Source organism: Podarcis tiliguerta (genome assembly GCF_965153285.1).
Source record: "Podarcis tiliguerta genome assembly, chromosome: 2".
Lineage (NCBI taxonomy): Eukaryota > Metazoa > Chordata > Lepidosauria > Squamata > Lacertidae > Podarcis > Podarcis tiliguerta.
In genome coordinates this window covers 14,013,025-14,030,484 of record NC_139535.1, presented here as the reverse complement: position 1 = coordinate 14,030,484, position 17,460 = coordinate 14,013,025, and the positions used below count along the sequence as shown (strand labels likewise).

General features: G+C 48.9%; 1 protein-coding gene across 1 annotated transcript in view; it reads left to right on the top strand.

Annotated features, from left to right (window-relative positions):
• Positions 1-14,205: 14,205 nt before the first annotated feature.
• Positions 14,206-17,460, top strand: part of CLIC1 (chloride intracellular channel 1) — a 37,145-nt gene continuing 33,890 nt past the window's right edge. The window contains exon 1 of the mRNA XM_083426697.1: positions 14,206-14,472. Within this exon, the coding sequence (XP_083282823.1) occupies positions 14,434-14,472 (39 nt within the window). The 5' untranslated portion in view covers positions 14,206-14,433. The remainder of the gene's footprint in view (positions 14,473-17,460) is intronic.

The window sequence follows — 17,460 nt, the reverse complement described above, 5'->3', positions numbered from 1 at the left end:
CACTTTGCGCATGAGCAGAAGTGCTGAATTGCAATCCGCGCATGCGCAGATGCACAGCTGCGGGTTGCGAACGTGCATCCTGCACGGATCACATTCACAACCTGAGTGTCTACTGTACTGGTTAATTGTAATTTTACCCGAAAGTTTCATCCACTTTTGTGAAGAGGAAATAAAACATTACAGCTATTTTTAGATTTCCCCCATAGCCAATGGGGAAGGGGGGTGGAGAGGAAACAGAGCTTTGGAATTAATAGATCGGATTCAGACCCAACTACCTCCTCAAAGCAGAATAACTACACAGAGCAGTGGTGTCCAAACTTGGCCCTCCAGCTGTTTTGGAACTACAATTCCCATCATCCCTGGCCACTGGCCCTGTTAGCTAGGGATGATGGGAATTGTAGTCCCAAAACAGCTGGCGGGCCAAGTTTGGCCACCACTGGCATAGAGTGTATCCCAAACAGGCTTGGCTGCTTCCAAACCCTACAGATTACAGATAAAAGATCACAGCACACTTCTAGGATTAAGTACGGTATTGTATTCTCTGGCATACAAATATTCTTCAAGATCATATTCAGAGGTTAAGCAGGTGGCCAAAGGAAAAGGACTTTTTCTAAGGATGCTAAATTGCCAGCTATGGAATCCCCTTAGCTCATCCACCTCCTTGCCTCCACCCACCCACAGCCCCCCACATCCCCCCACAACTTCCTCAAGCCTCTCCTCTTACTACTGGTGCATTTAACAGAGGGAAGGTAGACACTTCACTCAGCGGTTTGCTAACCCGCTATGTGAAGGGCCTCCTTTCCTCTGTTAAACAACTCACTTGGACCTGCCTGCGACTTCCCATGCTGCAGTTGGCATGGCCACCTACTGGCGGCAAAGCAAACTGCAGAGCATGACGATACCTTACATTTCTATGTATATAGGAAGATACAGTGTGAACAGTACTGCTACTACCAACACTGATTGAATTGTTACAAGCTTAAAAGTATAAAAGAGTGGTATAAATACTTTAGATAAATAAACATAATGATGCAATTTCGCAGAAGGGAGAAAGTTTACTCTTCTTTTTTTTTTTAAAAAAAAAAGATGAATAAATGCATAACAACCTGCAATTTCCTATAACAAATATTCAAAGACTTCCATAGCATCCTCACCGGCCCTGCTATATGTTTCTGAGTTGTGCCCCCTCCCCATTCCAAACAGGCCTCACCTTATCTCTGTTCTACCACCCATATTCTCCACCTCCCCAATTCTCCATTCCCCTGTTGTTGTTGTTTAGTCGCTTAGTCATGTCCGTCCCTTCATGACCCCATGGACCAGAGCACGCCAGGCACTCCTGTCTTCCACTGCCACCCGCAGTTTGGTCAGATTCATGTTTGTAGCTTCGAGAACACTGTCTAACCATCTCGTCCTCTGTCGTCCCCTTCTCCTTGTGCCCTCCATCTTTCCCAACATCAGGGTCTTTTCCAGGGAGTCTTCTCTTCTCATGAGGTGGCCAAAGTATTGGAGCCTCAGCTTTCATGATCTGTCCTTCCAGTGAGCACTCAGGGCTGATTTCCTTAAGAATGGATGCGTTTGATCTTCTTGCAGTCCATGGGACTCTCAAGAGTCTCCTCCAGCACCATAACTCAAAAGCGTCAATTCTTCGGCGATCAGCCTTCTTTATGGTCCAGCTCTCACTTCCATACATCACTACTGGGAAAACCATAGCTTTTACTATATGGACCTTAGTTGGCAAGGTGATGTCTCTACTGTTCCCCTATGCCTTCTTAATTACAGTCATACCTCAGGTTGCGAACACGATCCATGCGGGACGCACGTTTGCAACCTACAGCATTCCCAGCCTGAAGCGCTGTGTCTACACATGCGCATGACACGATTCGGTGCTTCTGTGCATGCGCGTGATGTCATTTTGTGTTTCTGCGCATGTGCCGAAACCCAGAAGTAACCTGTTCAGGTACAACCCGAAAATTCACAACCTGCAGCGTTCGTAACCCGAGGTATGACTGCAGTTTTTTAGGGGTCAGGGGCCGAGATGGCAACAGCTGCAGAATAGAGCATGGAGCCCTGGAAATCCCTTTGCTAACCTGCCCCAGAGTGGCAATGAGGCTGTGGGGGGAAGGGAAGGGATGTGGTGGTCACATGATGCTACCTGCAAATCTCTCAAATTTCCACTGCAGCCTTTGCTTCCTGGTGATGGTCCCTTATGGACACAGAGAACAGTGATCTTGAGGCTTGAATAGAATCATTTGAGGAGAGGTGTGATAGGTTTACGTGATGCCAGCTCTTCCCAAAGGCCTTAGAATATGAGCTGTGCAAAGGGGACGGATATCTGTTTAATGGGATATCTGTTTTTAGGTTTTTAAAAAAGAGGCTCTTTGAAAAGCAGTTGGGGACTCAGAGAAGTAGCGAGGAAGTCTGTGCTCTGATCTGCAGAACTGGCCCTTTATGCACTTGTAAGAAATCGATCCTTTCATGTGGCAGCACCTACACCCCGGAACTCCCTGCCCATTGACTGTACTGTGTTCGGCTCCTGATAAAAATGTTTTCCTGCCAGCAAGCCTACCCAGGCATGTAACTTTAAAGGTAAAGGTAAAGGTACCCCTGCCCGTACGGGCCAGTCTTGCCAGACTCTAGGGTTGTGCGCTCATCTCACTCTATAGGCCGGGAGCCAGCGCTGTCCGAAGACACTTCCGGGTCACGTGGCCAGCGTGACAAGCTGCATCTGGCGAGCCAGCGCAGCACACGGAACGCCGTTTACCTTCCCGCTAGTAAGTGGTCCCTATTTATCTACTTGCACCCGAGGGTGCTTTCGAACTGCTAGGTTGACAGGCGCTGGGACCGAGCGACGGGAGCGCACCCTGCCGCGGGGATTCGAACCGCCGACCTTTCGATCGGCAAGTCCTAGGCGCTGAGGCTTTAACCCACAGGGCCACCCGCGTAACTTTAGTTTGCAATTTTTCACTTTTTCTGGTCATTATTATGAATTATTCGCCCTTCACCCTAAGGCCCCAGATTGGGTTACAACATTAAAATACAGTGGTACCTCGGGTTAAGTACTTAATTCGGCCGTTCTTAACCTGAAACTGTTCTTAACCTAAAGCACCACTTTAGCTAATGGGGCCTCCCACTGCTGCTGTGCTGCCGGAGAACGATTTCTGTTCTCATCCTGAAGCAAAGTTCTTTACCTGAAGCACTATTTCTGGGTTAGCGGAGTCTGTAACCTGAAGCGTATGTAACCTGAGGTACCACTGTACAAGGGCAGGTTGGGGTGAAAAGGAAGGCGTACAAGCAGAGCAATCACAAACGAGGATGAATGCATATTGTTGCACAACCTCAGTGCAAAGAAATGGGAATGAATGCTTCACAAAAGCCAGACATAGTCTAACCCAGGCATAGGCAAAACTCGGCCCTCCAGATGTTTTGGGACTACAATTCCCATCATCCCTGACCACTGGTCCTGTTAGCTAGGGATGATGGGAGCTGTAGTCCCAAAACATCCGGAGGGCCGAGTTTACCTATGCCTGGTCTAACCTCAGCATTAGCTTTGTGTAGACAAACAAGGATGAATACAAAATAAACAGGATGTGTGGAGGAGTCCCTTCATTTCACTCTTGTATTCTCCTCTCCTCCAGCCATGGGATGGAGGTCTATGTTAGGGTTGGAGGAGAAATATGATTCAGTTGACATATATTTATTTATTTGTACGAATTATATATACTGCGTATATTTAAACAAAACTCTAAGCGCTTTACAAAGGAAAGTTCTCAATTCACACTTTCTGAAATGTTCTGTAAAACACAACCATTCTTTGAATTTTGCAATCCTCTGGATTTTGCAATACCGTTCGCCAGCCAAGTAAAGTGTACGAAAAATTCAAATGCAAGGGTAATGGGTGCATTAAAATGTATACAGTGGACGCTCGGGTTGCGAATGTGATCCATGCAGGATGCACGTTCGCAACCCTCAGCGGCGTGTCTGCACACACGCGGGCTGCGATTCAGCGCTTCTGCGCATGCGCAAAGCACGATTTAGCGCTTCTCTAAGTGATGTCATGACCCTGTTATCTAACTATACACATCCCCTGTTTATTACCACAGAGTAGAGGAATGTTAAGTGCACTCTATATAATCTCTGCGTACCACCCTATCAATCATAGATTACCATGTTCCTGTACCCTCTCTATCTATGGATGTATAATATCTGATTGTAACCCTCTCACATGTGTATGTAATAGTACAATGCCTGTACGTACCCCACGTGTAACCAATCAGCACCAAGCGCATATGCTGCAATGGGGGTAATATACAATAAAAGGGAGTCTCTTAGACTTGGTCTGGGAGATGCCTCCCACATGAACACCCTCGACTCGTCTGCCGGTTATTTCCAACCCCACATGCACATGCCCAACTGCCGAAACCCAGAAGTAACCCATTCTGATACTTTCAAGTTTCGGCGGTCCATAACCCAAAAAAATGCAAGCTGAAGCGTCTGTAACCGAGGTATGACTGTATATTAATGAAATAACATTAAAACACAACATTTATGGGGATATGGCTTTGCAACAGTGTGTGTTAGTATTGTGCAGTGGTTAGAGTGTTGGCCTGGGCCACCAGGGTTCAAATTCCTACCCAGTGACCTGGGGCCAGGCCTAGCCAACCTCACAGGGTAGTTGTGAGAATACAACGGAGAGCAGAGGAACTATGTGTGCCAACTTGAGCACGGAGGAAAGGTGGTATACAGTGGTACCTTGGGTTACAGACGCTTCAGGTTACAGACGCTTCAGGTCACAGACTCCGCTAACCCAGAAATAGTACCTCGGGTTAAGAACTTTGCTTCAGGATGAGAACAGAAATTGTGCTCCGGTGGCGTGGCAGCAGCTGTAGGCCCCACTAGCTAAAGTGGTGCTTCAGGTTAAGAACAGTTTCAGGTTAAGTACGGACCTCCAGAACGAATTAAGTACTTAACCCGAGGTACCACTATACAGTGCTTTTTTTTTGTACCAAAAAATGTTTAGGGGTGCTCTCCTTTTTCCAACTCATATTGAAATACTGCCCCTCAATGAGGCCTAACGTAGATTCACAAAATGTCTAGGGGTATGCGTACCCCTGCGTCCCCCCCCCCAGAAAAAACCCACATTGGTGGTATATAAATGTAAACAACAGCAACAACATTGCGCAAAATTGCACACAAACGTGCGTATGCAGTATTAGGAGAAATTCGTTGATGAATTTCCCCTTGAGGACTTGCTTTAAAAAAATACAAAAATACAAAGTGAGCTGTGAATGTGGAGAATTGAACTTGTGACAGGAAAAAAGGAGACACTAAGAGAAGCAGGAATTGACAGGTTTAACCATCCTTAGTCTTCAGTAGGGCCATGGGACAGTTTCTCATCAGAGGGTGGGGTTGGTGGAGAGACACAGGAAGCAGCTTCAAGGAGAGGGGAGGCCGGCTATGCCTGAGAAAGGGTGTCATCCTGTTAACTCAATATAACAGAGAGAGGGGGGAGGGAAAAGAAAGGGAGAAGGACAAGCCGAAGGGATGGACTGGGGCAGGGGTCTGCAACCCGCGGCTCCGGAGCCGCATGTGGCTCTTTTACACCTTTGCTGCGGCTCGGGGGCGGATACTAGTGAGGGGAGGAGGCGCATTGTGCGCCCCGACAATCCCCACTGTGGTGGGCGCTGTACTGGCTGTGACGTCGCATGGGGGCTGTGCGTGCATTAGTCACGCACCGTCCCGACGTCACCTTCCCGCCCGCCTGCCCGCTACATTGTAAGGGGCATGTACGCTGGTCACTGCATTGAAAGGGGGCATGTACGCTGGTCACTGTTTTGAAGGGGAGTGAAGAACACACACACACACAAAAAGGTAACTTGTTAATTTAACGTCTATTTCTATGAGGAGGAGTAATTCTGAGTGGTCAAACAAACAAACAAAAAAAAAGTGACAAAAAAGTTATTTTTATAATGATGAGTTTTGCAGCTCCCAGGTTTTTTTTCTTCAGAAACGGGTCCAAGTGGCTCTTTTTGTCTTAAAGGTTGCAGACCCCTGGACTGGGGGATTCCCCGATGGTGCTTTCAGCCTTGATCTAATCCTCTCCTACCTCTCCAACTTTCCCTCTTTCTTCTAAGCCACAACCAGAGGTTTTTGCCAAACCTTCCCTAAAACTAGAGGGTGGAGGAAGAGGAAATCTGCAACCAGTAGCTCTTTGGAAAATCTGGCCTGGACCAGCTTCTTCCAAATTGTGCCTCCTGCACAATAGCCCCTCCCAGTGCCATACTGGTGCCAGTAGGGAAGCCCCTCCCTCCCCTCCTCAGGAACGCCACACGGCTCTCAGGGGGGGGGGGCGAGGAGGAGAGAGGAATATATCTATATATGTTATTTCTTCCCTTCCACCCCATGTTTTTCTCCCCCCCCCAATAACAGAACCTAGAAGTGAATGATGAGCTGTTTTAAAAAGGATGTGGCTTGCGGCCAGCCAGTCTCCCATTCATTGGAGTGCACAGAGGTTTATTGTGCTGTTTCAAGTCCACACCCACCTGCATCCCTCTCTTGGCAGTTTCCTGTCTGTAAGTCAGGGGAGTTAAGAGTCACGGCTGAGGAGCTGAACTCAATGAGATTCTGAGCCTCCTTCCCTCCCAGGATTCGTCAGTCTTAGCTACACAAGATTATGTTGTTGTTGTTTAGTCGTTTAGTCGTGTCCGACTCTTCGTGACCCCATGGACCAGAGCACGCCAGACACTCCTGTCATCCACTGCCTCCCGCAGTTTGGTCAAACTCATGCTGGTAGCTTCGAGAACACTGCCCAACCATCTCGTCCTCTGTCATCCCCTTCTCCTTGTGCCTTCCATCTTTCCCAACATCAGGGTCTTTTCCAGGGAGTCTTCTCTTCTCATGAGGTGGCCAAAGTATTGGAGCCTCAGTTTCACGATCTGTCCTTCCAGTGAACACTCAGAGCTGATTTCCTTCAGAATGGATAGGTTTGATCTTCTTGCAGTCCATGGGACTCTCAGGAGTCTCCTCCAGCACCATAATTTAAAAGCATAAATTCTTCGGCGATCAGCCTTCTTGATGGTCCGGCTCTCACTTCCATACATCACTACTGGGAAAACCATAGCTTTAACTACACGAACCTTTGTCAGCAAGGTGATGTCTCTGCTTTTTAGGATGCTGTCTAGGTTTGTCACTGCTTAATTATGGGAATTGTAGTTTGCTGCAGAGGCTAAGAATTCTCTGTTGGGGACCCGCAGCGAGCCGCAATAGAACAAGGATTCCCAGGGCTCGCCAGACTGAGGAGACGGCATTTACGCCTGTCTAAGAAAGCAACAGTGATATACCCTGAGAGTATCAAAATGAGAGGCCGGCCTCCCTAAAGAAGGAGAATAATTTCTGTAAATTGAATCTCACCCTTCCTCCAGGGAGCCTCCTAGCCTCGCAACAATCCTGTGAGACAGGCCAGGCTGGGAAATGGCAGCTAGCTCAGGGCCTACATGTGAGCAGAAGCAAGGGCTTAAGGTAATACATGTATGTATTTACCATGTTTACATCTCGCCCTTCCTCTTAAAGGCGGCTCCCAGCACATTCACATTAAAGTACCTTTGCCTCCTTAAGCTTTGCCTCCTTGCTTTGCGATGAGTTTGTACAACGGACACAGCTACACCCCCTCCATTTTATAGCTATAGATGTTTTAAAAAATCACAGCAAGCGCCTATACAGTGGTGCCCCGCAAGACGAATGCCTCGCAAGACGGAAAACCCGCTAGACGAAAGGGTTTTCTGTTTTGGAGGTGCTTCACAGGACGAATTTCCCTATGGGCTTGCTTCACAAGACGAAAATGTCTTGCGATTCCTGGGGTTTTTTTCCCGCTCCCCACCCCCTTTTTCTAAGCCGCTAAACCGCTAATAGCCTTTTAGCAGCTAATCCACTAATCCCTTAAGCCTCTAATAGCCGCTAAACCGCTAATAGCGCTAATCCGCTAATAGGGTTGCTTTGCAAGACGAATAAACCGCTAGACGAAGAGACTCGCGGAACGAATTAATTTCGTCTTGCGAGGCACCACTGTATTCACAAAACAGGAAGGAGCGGCATGGCTGGACGTGGGAGGAATCCAGGTCTCCCTGATCTGGGTGCAAAACTCGACTCCACCCTTGGTACATCTATTCAGAAATAAGCCCCACTTTCATTTCCCCCAGGCCAGGGGAGCCAGCAAGGAAGCAGCTTGTACAGGGAATCAATACAGGGGCTGGCTTTGTTATGTACTGAAGTTCTCGCCCTGGGCCAGCAGGGGGATACTGTAGGTAGTTATGCAAATAAGGGATCAAAAGTGACGTTCAGTGACTGGATAGTTTTGTATGCAAATGAAGGATCGAAGTGACGTTCAGTGATTGGATAGTTTTGTATGCAAATGAAGGATCGAAAAGTGACGTTCAGTGATTGGGTAGTTTTGTATGCAAATGAAGGATTGAAAAGTGACGTTTAGTGATTGGATAGTTTTGTATGCAAATGAAGGATCGAAAAGTGACGTTCAGTTTTTGGATGGTTTTGTATGCAAATGAAGGATCGAAAAGTGACGTTTAGTGATTGGATAGTTTTGTATGCAAATGAAGGATCGAAAAGTGACGTTTAGTGATTGGATAGTTTTGTATGCAAATGAAGGATTGAAAAGTGACGTTCAGTGATTGGATAGTTTTGTATGCAAATGAAGGATCGAAAAGAGACGTTCAGTGATTGGATAGTTTTGTATGCAAATGAAGGATCGAAAAGTGACGTTCAGTGATTGGATAGTTTTGTATGCAAATGAAGGATCGAAAAGTGACGTTCAGTGATTGGATAGTTTTGTATGCAAATGAAGGATCGAAAAGTGACGTTCAGTGATTGGATAGTTTTGTATGCAAATGAAGGATCGAAAAGTGACGTTCAGTGATTGGATAGTTTTGTATGCAAATGAAGGTACGAAAAGTGACGTTCAGTGATTGGATAGTTTTAGAACGTTGCAACAGTTACAATTGTTCTGTAGCTCTATATAAGCAGGCTGACTGAGCTCCCCAGTTTAGTTCTGTTCCAGCTTACAAAATAAAGAGCTGCTTTGGAGAAATCGCTGTGTCGTCTGCTATGTCAACCCACAACTTAACAGGCTTTGCCACCTCTTCCTGGCTCTCATTAAAGATTTGCTCCAGGAAATATCTGGCGCGAGTGCAATTTCCATATACTTCTCCTCCCAACTCCGGAGGACCCTCCCAGGCAGCACGTTTGGCAGGGACTGGAGTTGACTGACGGCTTGCCATCTCCTTTGTTCCTGTGGGTCTGGAGGAGATGGGGTGGGTGTGTGAGAGACGGAAAGCTAGCCAGGAAACCTCCAGCCCTAGGGGCAGGTATGTCTGGATCTGATAGCTCCTCAGCATCATTAGCTCTGTGTGGAGATCTGCTGGAGGGCCCAGCTCGCCTTGCTCATCAGGATCTGAGGTCTGGACAAGGCTGAACCCTGACACAACTCTCAGTGCTCACAACAAACTGCAGTTCCTGAGATTCTCTCGGGGAAGCCGTGTCTGTTCGAAGCGGCGTGAAACTGCTTTAAATGCGCAGTCCGGATGGTGCCACTGGTCACCCAGACATTGTTCGCTAGGGTTAGCTTTCTTTCTGAGGGGCTCCTGCTGAATCCTGTCAGAATGAGCAATAGCAGAGGCTAGACCGGTGTTTTCCCAAACTTGGCTCTCCAGCTGTTTTCAGACTACAAATTCCATCGTCCCCGACCACCGGTCTTGCTAGCTAGGGATGATGGGAGTTGTAGTCCAAAACCAGCTGGAGACCCAAGTTTGGGAAACACTGGGCTAGACGTTCCGTACGAAGGATGGGAAGAAGCTACGGCGGTCCAGATGCGGTTGGACTCCAACTCCCATCAGCCCCAGCCAGCGTGGCCAACGGTCAGAGGTTGATGGCAGTTGGAGTCCAGCCAGATCTGGAGAGCCAAAGGTTTTTCGTGCCCCAGTTCTGCACTCAAGGCACGCATCCTTGCTTGTTCGCAGGCCCTTCCCTTCTGACATAGACATATAAACGTCACCATGACAGGCATTTTAGTGGGATGGCAATCATAACTGTACTTTTTAAAGGGAAATTTCCTTATTCTGAATAGGATTCCTCACAAGAAAAGGGAAAAGTTGACAGCTATGCAGTAACTGTAGTAGTAATTATTTTTGCAATAACGAGGGATTAATAAGAACAAGGGGATGAAACAGAACAGAAGATTGGAGAGAACTGGAGCAAGAGGATTTTTGTGTTCCTTTCTCTGAAGGGAAAATAGCTCAAAAGGCCTAGCTATCCCACTAGTGGGAGTAGGGATGTTAGCTGGATATTGTGAGACGTTTACAAGCAGGGCAAGATTGCTGTTTAACCCCCAACAAGAGGTGTTCTGTTTCTAAATGTACAGCTTGCACTTAGGTGTACTCGATAAATTTGTCTTGTCTTGTCTTTATTTTTTTAAGGCAGCATGTTGTGACAATGAATCCCACAAGCTTGTTAGGTGCTGCATGGAGAAGTAACCCTTTCTTTGCCGGGTCCCGAATCCATTAAGAAGTCAAATTCAAGGCCTGGCTCCAAATTTCCGTGCTTGGGAAGAGAAGTTCTTAACCATTCTCTCCGCACCAGTTCTATAAACCTTCAGCACCCATCTTTTAGTTATGTAAACGAAGCCTATCGATTAGAAGGCCATAAATTACGCCCCCCCCCCTTTTAAGGTATACATTTAGGCGAGTTTTTTTTTAAAAAAAACAAACACGCTCCTGAAAACGTAACTCATGAATGCAACAAACGTGGACCTTTGCAAGGTGTGAAATGTGCAAATATGCTTTGCCAGAGAGAACTACACAGTGGTACCTTTGTTCTGGAGGTCCGTTCTTAACCTGAAACTGTTCTTAACCTGAGGTACCACTTTAGGTAATGGGGCCTCCTGCTGCTGCTGTGCGATTTCCGTTCTCATCCTGAGGTAAAGTTCTTAACCTGAGGTACTATTTCTGGGTTAGCGGAGTCTGTAATCTGAAGCCTCTGTAACCCGAGGTACCACTGTATTGGCTACAGCTCTCAGCTGAGTGTTACTTGTGACAAACCCAGGTTTCTAGAAACTAAGAGGAAAATGGGAAGTGGCTTCATACTGAAGTGGAGGGTTGGTGCCTCCAGCTCAATATTGTCAACACTGAGTGGCAGTGTAGGCTCCCAAGGGTTTGAGACTCTCCCAGTCCTAGATGGAGATGGTGGGGACTGAACCTGGGACCTTCTGCTTGTGGAGCAGACACTGCCCCCCCCCCCAAATCTAGGGCCCTTCCCATTTGAGCCATACAATGCGTGAAATGGCCCAGTCGCTTTGATTTCAGCAAGACTATCTGCCTGCCCCCAGTAGTGATGTATGGAAGTGAGAGCTGGACCATAAAGAAGGCTGATCGCCGAAGAATTGACGCTTTTGAATTATGGTGCTGGAGGAGGCTCTTGAGAGTCCCATGGACTGCAAGAAGATCAAACGCATCCATTCTGAAGGAAATCAGCCCTGAGTGCTCACTGGAAGGACAGATCCTGAAGCTGAGGCTCCAATACTTTGGCCACCTCATGAGAAGAGAAGACTCCCTGGAAAAGACCCTGATTCTGGGAAAGATGGAGGGCACAAGGAGAAGGGGACGACAGAGGACGAGATGGCTGGACAGTGTTCTCGAAGCTACCAGCATGAGTTTGACCAAACTGTGGGAGGCAGGAGTGCCTGGCGTGCTCTGGTCCATGGAGTCACGAAGAGTCGGACACGACTAAACAACTAAACAACAACATCTCCCTGCCCCCCGAGAAAAGTGCTTTACATTGGCCAGAATAAGCTTCCGGGAGACTCTACCCTCAGCTCAACAGGACTGGCAGGCTTTTGTAACATAGCCAGAGCCTGAGAAACCTGTTGGACCAGCCGCAACGGGGCAAACAGTGTCGCTTACATCGCCATGGCCCATGGAAAGAGGCGGGCCACTTTTATGCTGTAAAACAGGGGCGGTATGTCGGGGGGGCAGAGGCCTGTGGCCCTCAGGATGCTGCAGGCACTGCCTCACCCACCTGCCCCAGCCAGAGGGGTAAGCGGGGAAGGACCCTGGGAGCTGCAATGCACTGTGAACATCTGGAGAGCCACAGGTCCCTCCACGTCCCTGCATTTTTTGTGGGGGGGGGGAGGGAAAAAGTTATCAATTGAGTGTCCTCCGTAGCTTCAAGGAGTTGGGGAGGTAGCCAGGTTTTTTTGCCCTGGGTGAAGCCTCCAGAGGGGCCTGCCAACTGGGTGGGTGGTGCGTGCCAAACTTACTATTGTTGTTGTTATTATTATTATTATATTTATATTTTTCAGGTTTATAGATTTCACTGATTTTACAATAATTTTGATATTTCAAAGCTTGACTTCCTCCCCCCTTTCTGCGGTTCCTTAAATTATTTTTTAATATCTCCTGCATAACCAAATTAACTTATTTGCTCAATCATTTACTTTCTTTAAATATATACTCTTGTGAAACTGCAGGTTATTACAAGAATCCTGCCAGTGTTCTTATCTGTTTACAATTTATCTGTCAACATTCAATAATATCTTGATTTCTTATTCTTCCGGTAAGTTTTGCCATTTCTGCATATTCCATAAGTTTTTTTATCCGTTTTCTATCCATTTTGGGGCAAGTCACCTTCTTGCTGCTATAGTCGCATACAGGAATAAGTTTCTATACAGTTTCCGAGCACAATTCAAAGTGTTGGTGCTGACCTTTAAAGCCCTAAACGACCTTGGCCCAGTATACCTGAAGGATCATCTCCATCCCCATCATTCAGCCCGGACACTGAGGGCCAGCGCCGAGGACCTTTTGGCAGTTCCCTCCCTGCAAGAAGTGAGGTTACCGGCAACCATGCAGAGGGCCTTCTCGGTGGTGGCGCCCGCCCTGTGGAACGCCCTCCCATCAGATGTCAAATAGATAAACAACTACCTGACATTTAGAAGACATCAGGGAAGTTTTTAATGTGTGACATTTTAAGGTATTTTTAATCTTTGTTGGAAGCTGCCCAGAGTGGCTGGGGAAACCCAGCCAGATGGGCAGGGCACAAATAATAAATTATTATTATTATTATTAAAGTGAGGCATGGCCAAAATCGGCCCTCCAGATGTTTTGGGACTACAATTCCTATCATCCCTGACCACTGGTCCTGTTAGCTAGGAATGATAGGAGTTGCAGTCCCAAAACATCTGGAGGGCCAAGTTTGGCCATGCCTGGTTTAAGTAGTCCCTATAATTCCCAAAGGGACGCGGGTGGCGCTGTGGGTTAAACCACAGAGCCTAGGACTTGCCGATCAGAAGGTCGGCGGTTCGAATCCCCGCGATGTGGTGAGCTCCTGTTGCTCAGTCCCTGCTCCTGCCAACCTAGCAGTTTGAAAGCACGTCGGAGTGCAAGTAGATAAATAGGTACCGCTCTGGCGGGAAGGTAAACGACATTTCCGTGCGCTGCTCTGGTTCGCCAGAAGCGGCTTAGTCATGCTGGCCACATGACCCGGAAGCTGTACGCCGGCTCCCTCGGCCAGTAAAGCGAGATGAGCGCCGCAAACCCAGAGTCGGCCACGACTGGACCTCATGGTCAGGGATCCCTTTAGCTTTACCTTTATAATTCCCAAAAGAAAGGCTGCTGGGTTTTGTGTTTGTTTTTAAAAAACGTTATTTCAAACATCCTTTTCATTTCATTATACACCATTTCCGAGTAAGCTTTCACCTTACTACCAGACCACCACAACTGTGCGTGCCAAACTTTGATCCAGGTGAAACAGTGGCGTAGCGCGGGTTGTCAGCACCGGGGGCAAGGCAAGTAATTTGCGCCCCTAACCCGTGGATTAGCGCCCCCTAACCCGTGGATTTGCGCCCCCTAACCCTAACCCCCAGATGTTGCCCGGTGCGGCTGGCCCCCCCTGCACCCCCCACGCTACGCCACTGAGGTGAAATGAAGCCTGGTTTCCCCTCTGCTTTAGGGCTTAAGGAAGAGGCTGAGAAAGTGGAAAAGGGGCAACGGGAGCGAAATCGGAGGAGAGGGCGAAGCGAAGGAGGTGGGCGAAAGAGACGACCCCACCCCGTGGCTGCTCCACGGCCCCCCAGTCGGAGCTGGTCCTCTCCCCCCCCCCTCTCCCTCCCTCCCTCCTTCTCTCCCTCCGCCCGCGCTCTGCTCCCATCCGCCCATCCTCGGTGACTCACGGCTCGCCCGGGCTCAGTTCCTGGGCGTGGCCCGGAGCGGCGGAGGGAAGTTGCTTGAAGTTGCGAGAGGCTTTTCTTTCTCTTTTTGAGCCGATCGGCGCGGCCTGTCGTCCTCTCCCTTCAGTCCACCGAAACTTCTCCTTTGCTCCCCCCAAAGCATCTTCCTTCCCTCCCGCCCCCCAACCCCGGCGCGCCCAGCCTCCCTCGACATGGCCGAGGAGCAGCCCCAAGTCGAGCTCTTCGTCAAGGTAAGAGCAGCGCTGCGCCCTGCGCGCCCTTTCCTGCGCCTCCTTTCCTTGCAGGGAATCGGAGAGCGTGGAAGCTGGAAAATCATATATATATGAGCTCCCTCTCCGGGGGAAAGACGCACCCGATCCTCCTTGGCCCCCACCCTGTCCTCGCTTCCTCCCTGGCTGGGTATGTGGAAGCCCAAAGCGAGCCGAGAAGAAGCCCCCGCCGCCGCGCCCTTCTTGGGCAGACTTCTGTTTTCCTTGCTTGCTTTTCTTAAGAATACTTCCCCTGGCGGTTATCTGTCTGGTTATCTCGGCGCCTCGTAGCGTGAGAATGGCCGAGAGTTAAAAAAAACAACAACAGAAAACTTTCGTTTAAGGCGCTTGGCTTGAGGTTGGGGGGGGGGGGGAAGCCGCCTTTCTGTTGCAGCCGGAGAGAAACAAAGAAACATGTGGCAACTCTGAAAATAAAGAAGGGGAAAGGGCTGCCCAAAAACTGTGTCTGGCATGTTTTTAATGTTAAACTCTGGACCTGGTTGTTTTAAGTGCAGGATGATGGGCATTGCCACATTTGGGTGGGCGAGGGAGGTGCCCGTTTTGCTGAGTTTCTGCCCCCAAGTCCTAGATGGTGCTGCTGGTCAGAAATTGCTTTCCTGCAGTGTTTTTTTTTTTTTTTAATTTAAAAAGCCTCTTTATTTGCTGTCAATCTTATTTTGGAAATTGCTTTCCTGCAGTTGTATGTGTGGTTTAAAAAAAACTTTTTTTTGCTATCAATCTTATTTTGGAAGTGGCAAGTTAGAAAAGAGGTGGGAGAGGGTTTTATTTATATTAAATTTGCATCCCGTCACCCCCTCCGACTTTTCCACCAAGAACCACAAAGTGATGTAAAAATGGTTCCAGCCCCACATCTTTCCCTCCTTTTGCCACAGCCTTGTGCAGTAGGTTTGGCTTAGAGACAAGTAGTAATTGCCATGAGGTCACTCAATGCACTGAGTCAAACTCTAGTCTTCCAGGTCCTGGTATGACACTCTTAGCCACGCTGGATGACGAGGGCCTTTGGCATTTCTGGCACAGATCCATTGCCCTGGAGCTGCGTGGAAAGTGTGTTCTCAAAGGCGAGGCAAACCCATCCCCTTTTTGATGAAGTTGCGGTGGTCCCATGTCTTCTGTGCTTCTGGTCCATAGATGGCCAACTCGCTTGTGCAGGAAGGGGTGTGGCATCTCTAGACAGGAGCAGGAGGACTCGTGGGCCAGGATGTGGTGTGGAGGTTCAGGTCTGCATGCTTCTTCAGCACTCTGAAAGTAAAGGAAGGCAGGAAGCTGCTTCATACCAGGTCTGTCTGCACGGACTGGCAGCAGTTCTGCAAGGCTCCAGGCTAAAATATCTTCCAGTCCTATCTGGAGATGCCGGGGACCTTCTGCATTCTTGACCCACTGAGCTATGGCTCTTCCCCCAAGGAATCAGTATGATCTTGTGCATTGGACTTGGGAAGCCGCCTAGGACTGAGTCAGACTTCTAGTCCCATCTTCACCCTGCTGCCCATGATGTCAGGTCTTCACTCTCACCTCTTAACCCAAGGCTATGGTTAGCTGAAGCTTTTGGGGACTGGACAATGGCATGCACTGCGTTGTGTTCTTCCACTGATCTAAGCCAAGTTACAGGGAACCAGGCAGAGGGCCTTCTCAGTAGTGGCACCCTCCCACCAGATGTCAAAGAGAAAAACAACTACCAGACTTTTAGAAGAGATCTGAAGGCAGCCCTGTTTAGGGAAGCTTTTACTGTTTAATAGACTATTGTATTTTAATATTCTGTTGGAAGCCGCCCAGAGTGGCTGGGAAATAAATAATAAATTATTATTATTATTATTATTATTAGGCCCCTCCCCATGAGGCAAGGTGTGGTGGTGTCTCTGTCCCGCCTTCTTAAATCGGTACCCTCCTCCTGCCTCCATTGCTTCCTTCAGTTCAGGCCTTTGGGGACCCTTTGGTAAGCTGAATGGCTAGTTGCTTCCCATGTTTGCACCAGCTGGCTCAGTGTCCAGACTTGCACTGTGAGCGATGCAGGGCCTGTTGCAACCCTGCGTGGTGGGAGTGTGCTGTGAGGGAACCTCTTTGGATTTGTGGCTCCGCAGGCTGCTAGGCCACGAGTGCTTTTCAGTTGCATATGTATACTTGGCTGTGTTTGTTTCAATCCAGAATGTGGGGCCTTCACCTTGGGAGCCAATTGTGGCCTTCTAAGCCTGGCTTAAATGTGCCCTTGGACACTGGTCATCCTTCTGTGGATGGGGGATAGAAAGGGCTGGCTGCGTGTGTGGAAACTAGCCTACTACACAAAGGCAAATTTGGCAATCATTGCATCGCGTATTCCTGCATTGCATGGGAGTTGGGCTACATCATGGGTCGGCAAACTAAGGCCCGGGGGCTGGATCAGGCCCAATTGCCTTCTGGATCTGGCCTGCAGACGGTCTGGGAATTGCCGCGTGGATCACCAGCACGCACGTTCTTTCCCTCTCCCTCCCTCAGTGGTGGTGGCGCCTCCACCTCCTCCTCCCTCCCTCCTCCTGGCTTCTCCCTGCCCTGCCTAGAGGAGGAAGGGGGCTGGGCTTTGTTGGTGCCAGCAGCAGCAGCACTCGAGCGGCCACCATTTTAAGCAGCCCCTCTCCAGAGCCCTTCACGTGTCGCTCATAGTCTACCCCGCCGCCTCAGCCCCTGCTGCTCGCAAGACACAGGTAAGCAGCCACTGGGGCTCGTGGCACTCTTGCATCATCCCCCCCCCCAAATATAGTCCGGTCCCCCACAAGGTCTGAGGCACAGTGGACTGGCCCCCTGCTGAAAAAGTTTGCTGAGCCCTGGGCTAGATTATCCTCAGATTCTCTACAATTCTATGAATCTATGGACCTTCTTTTGGCTCTGGCCACAACCACTGCTGGTGTGTTGCCCCCAGAAGGGAATGCAGCCTTCAGCCTGGAAAAAGTGCCCCCACCCCTGCCTTTATACTAAAAGAGA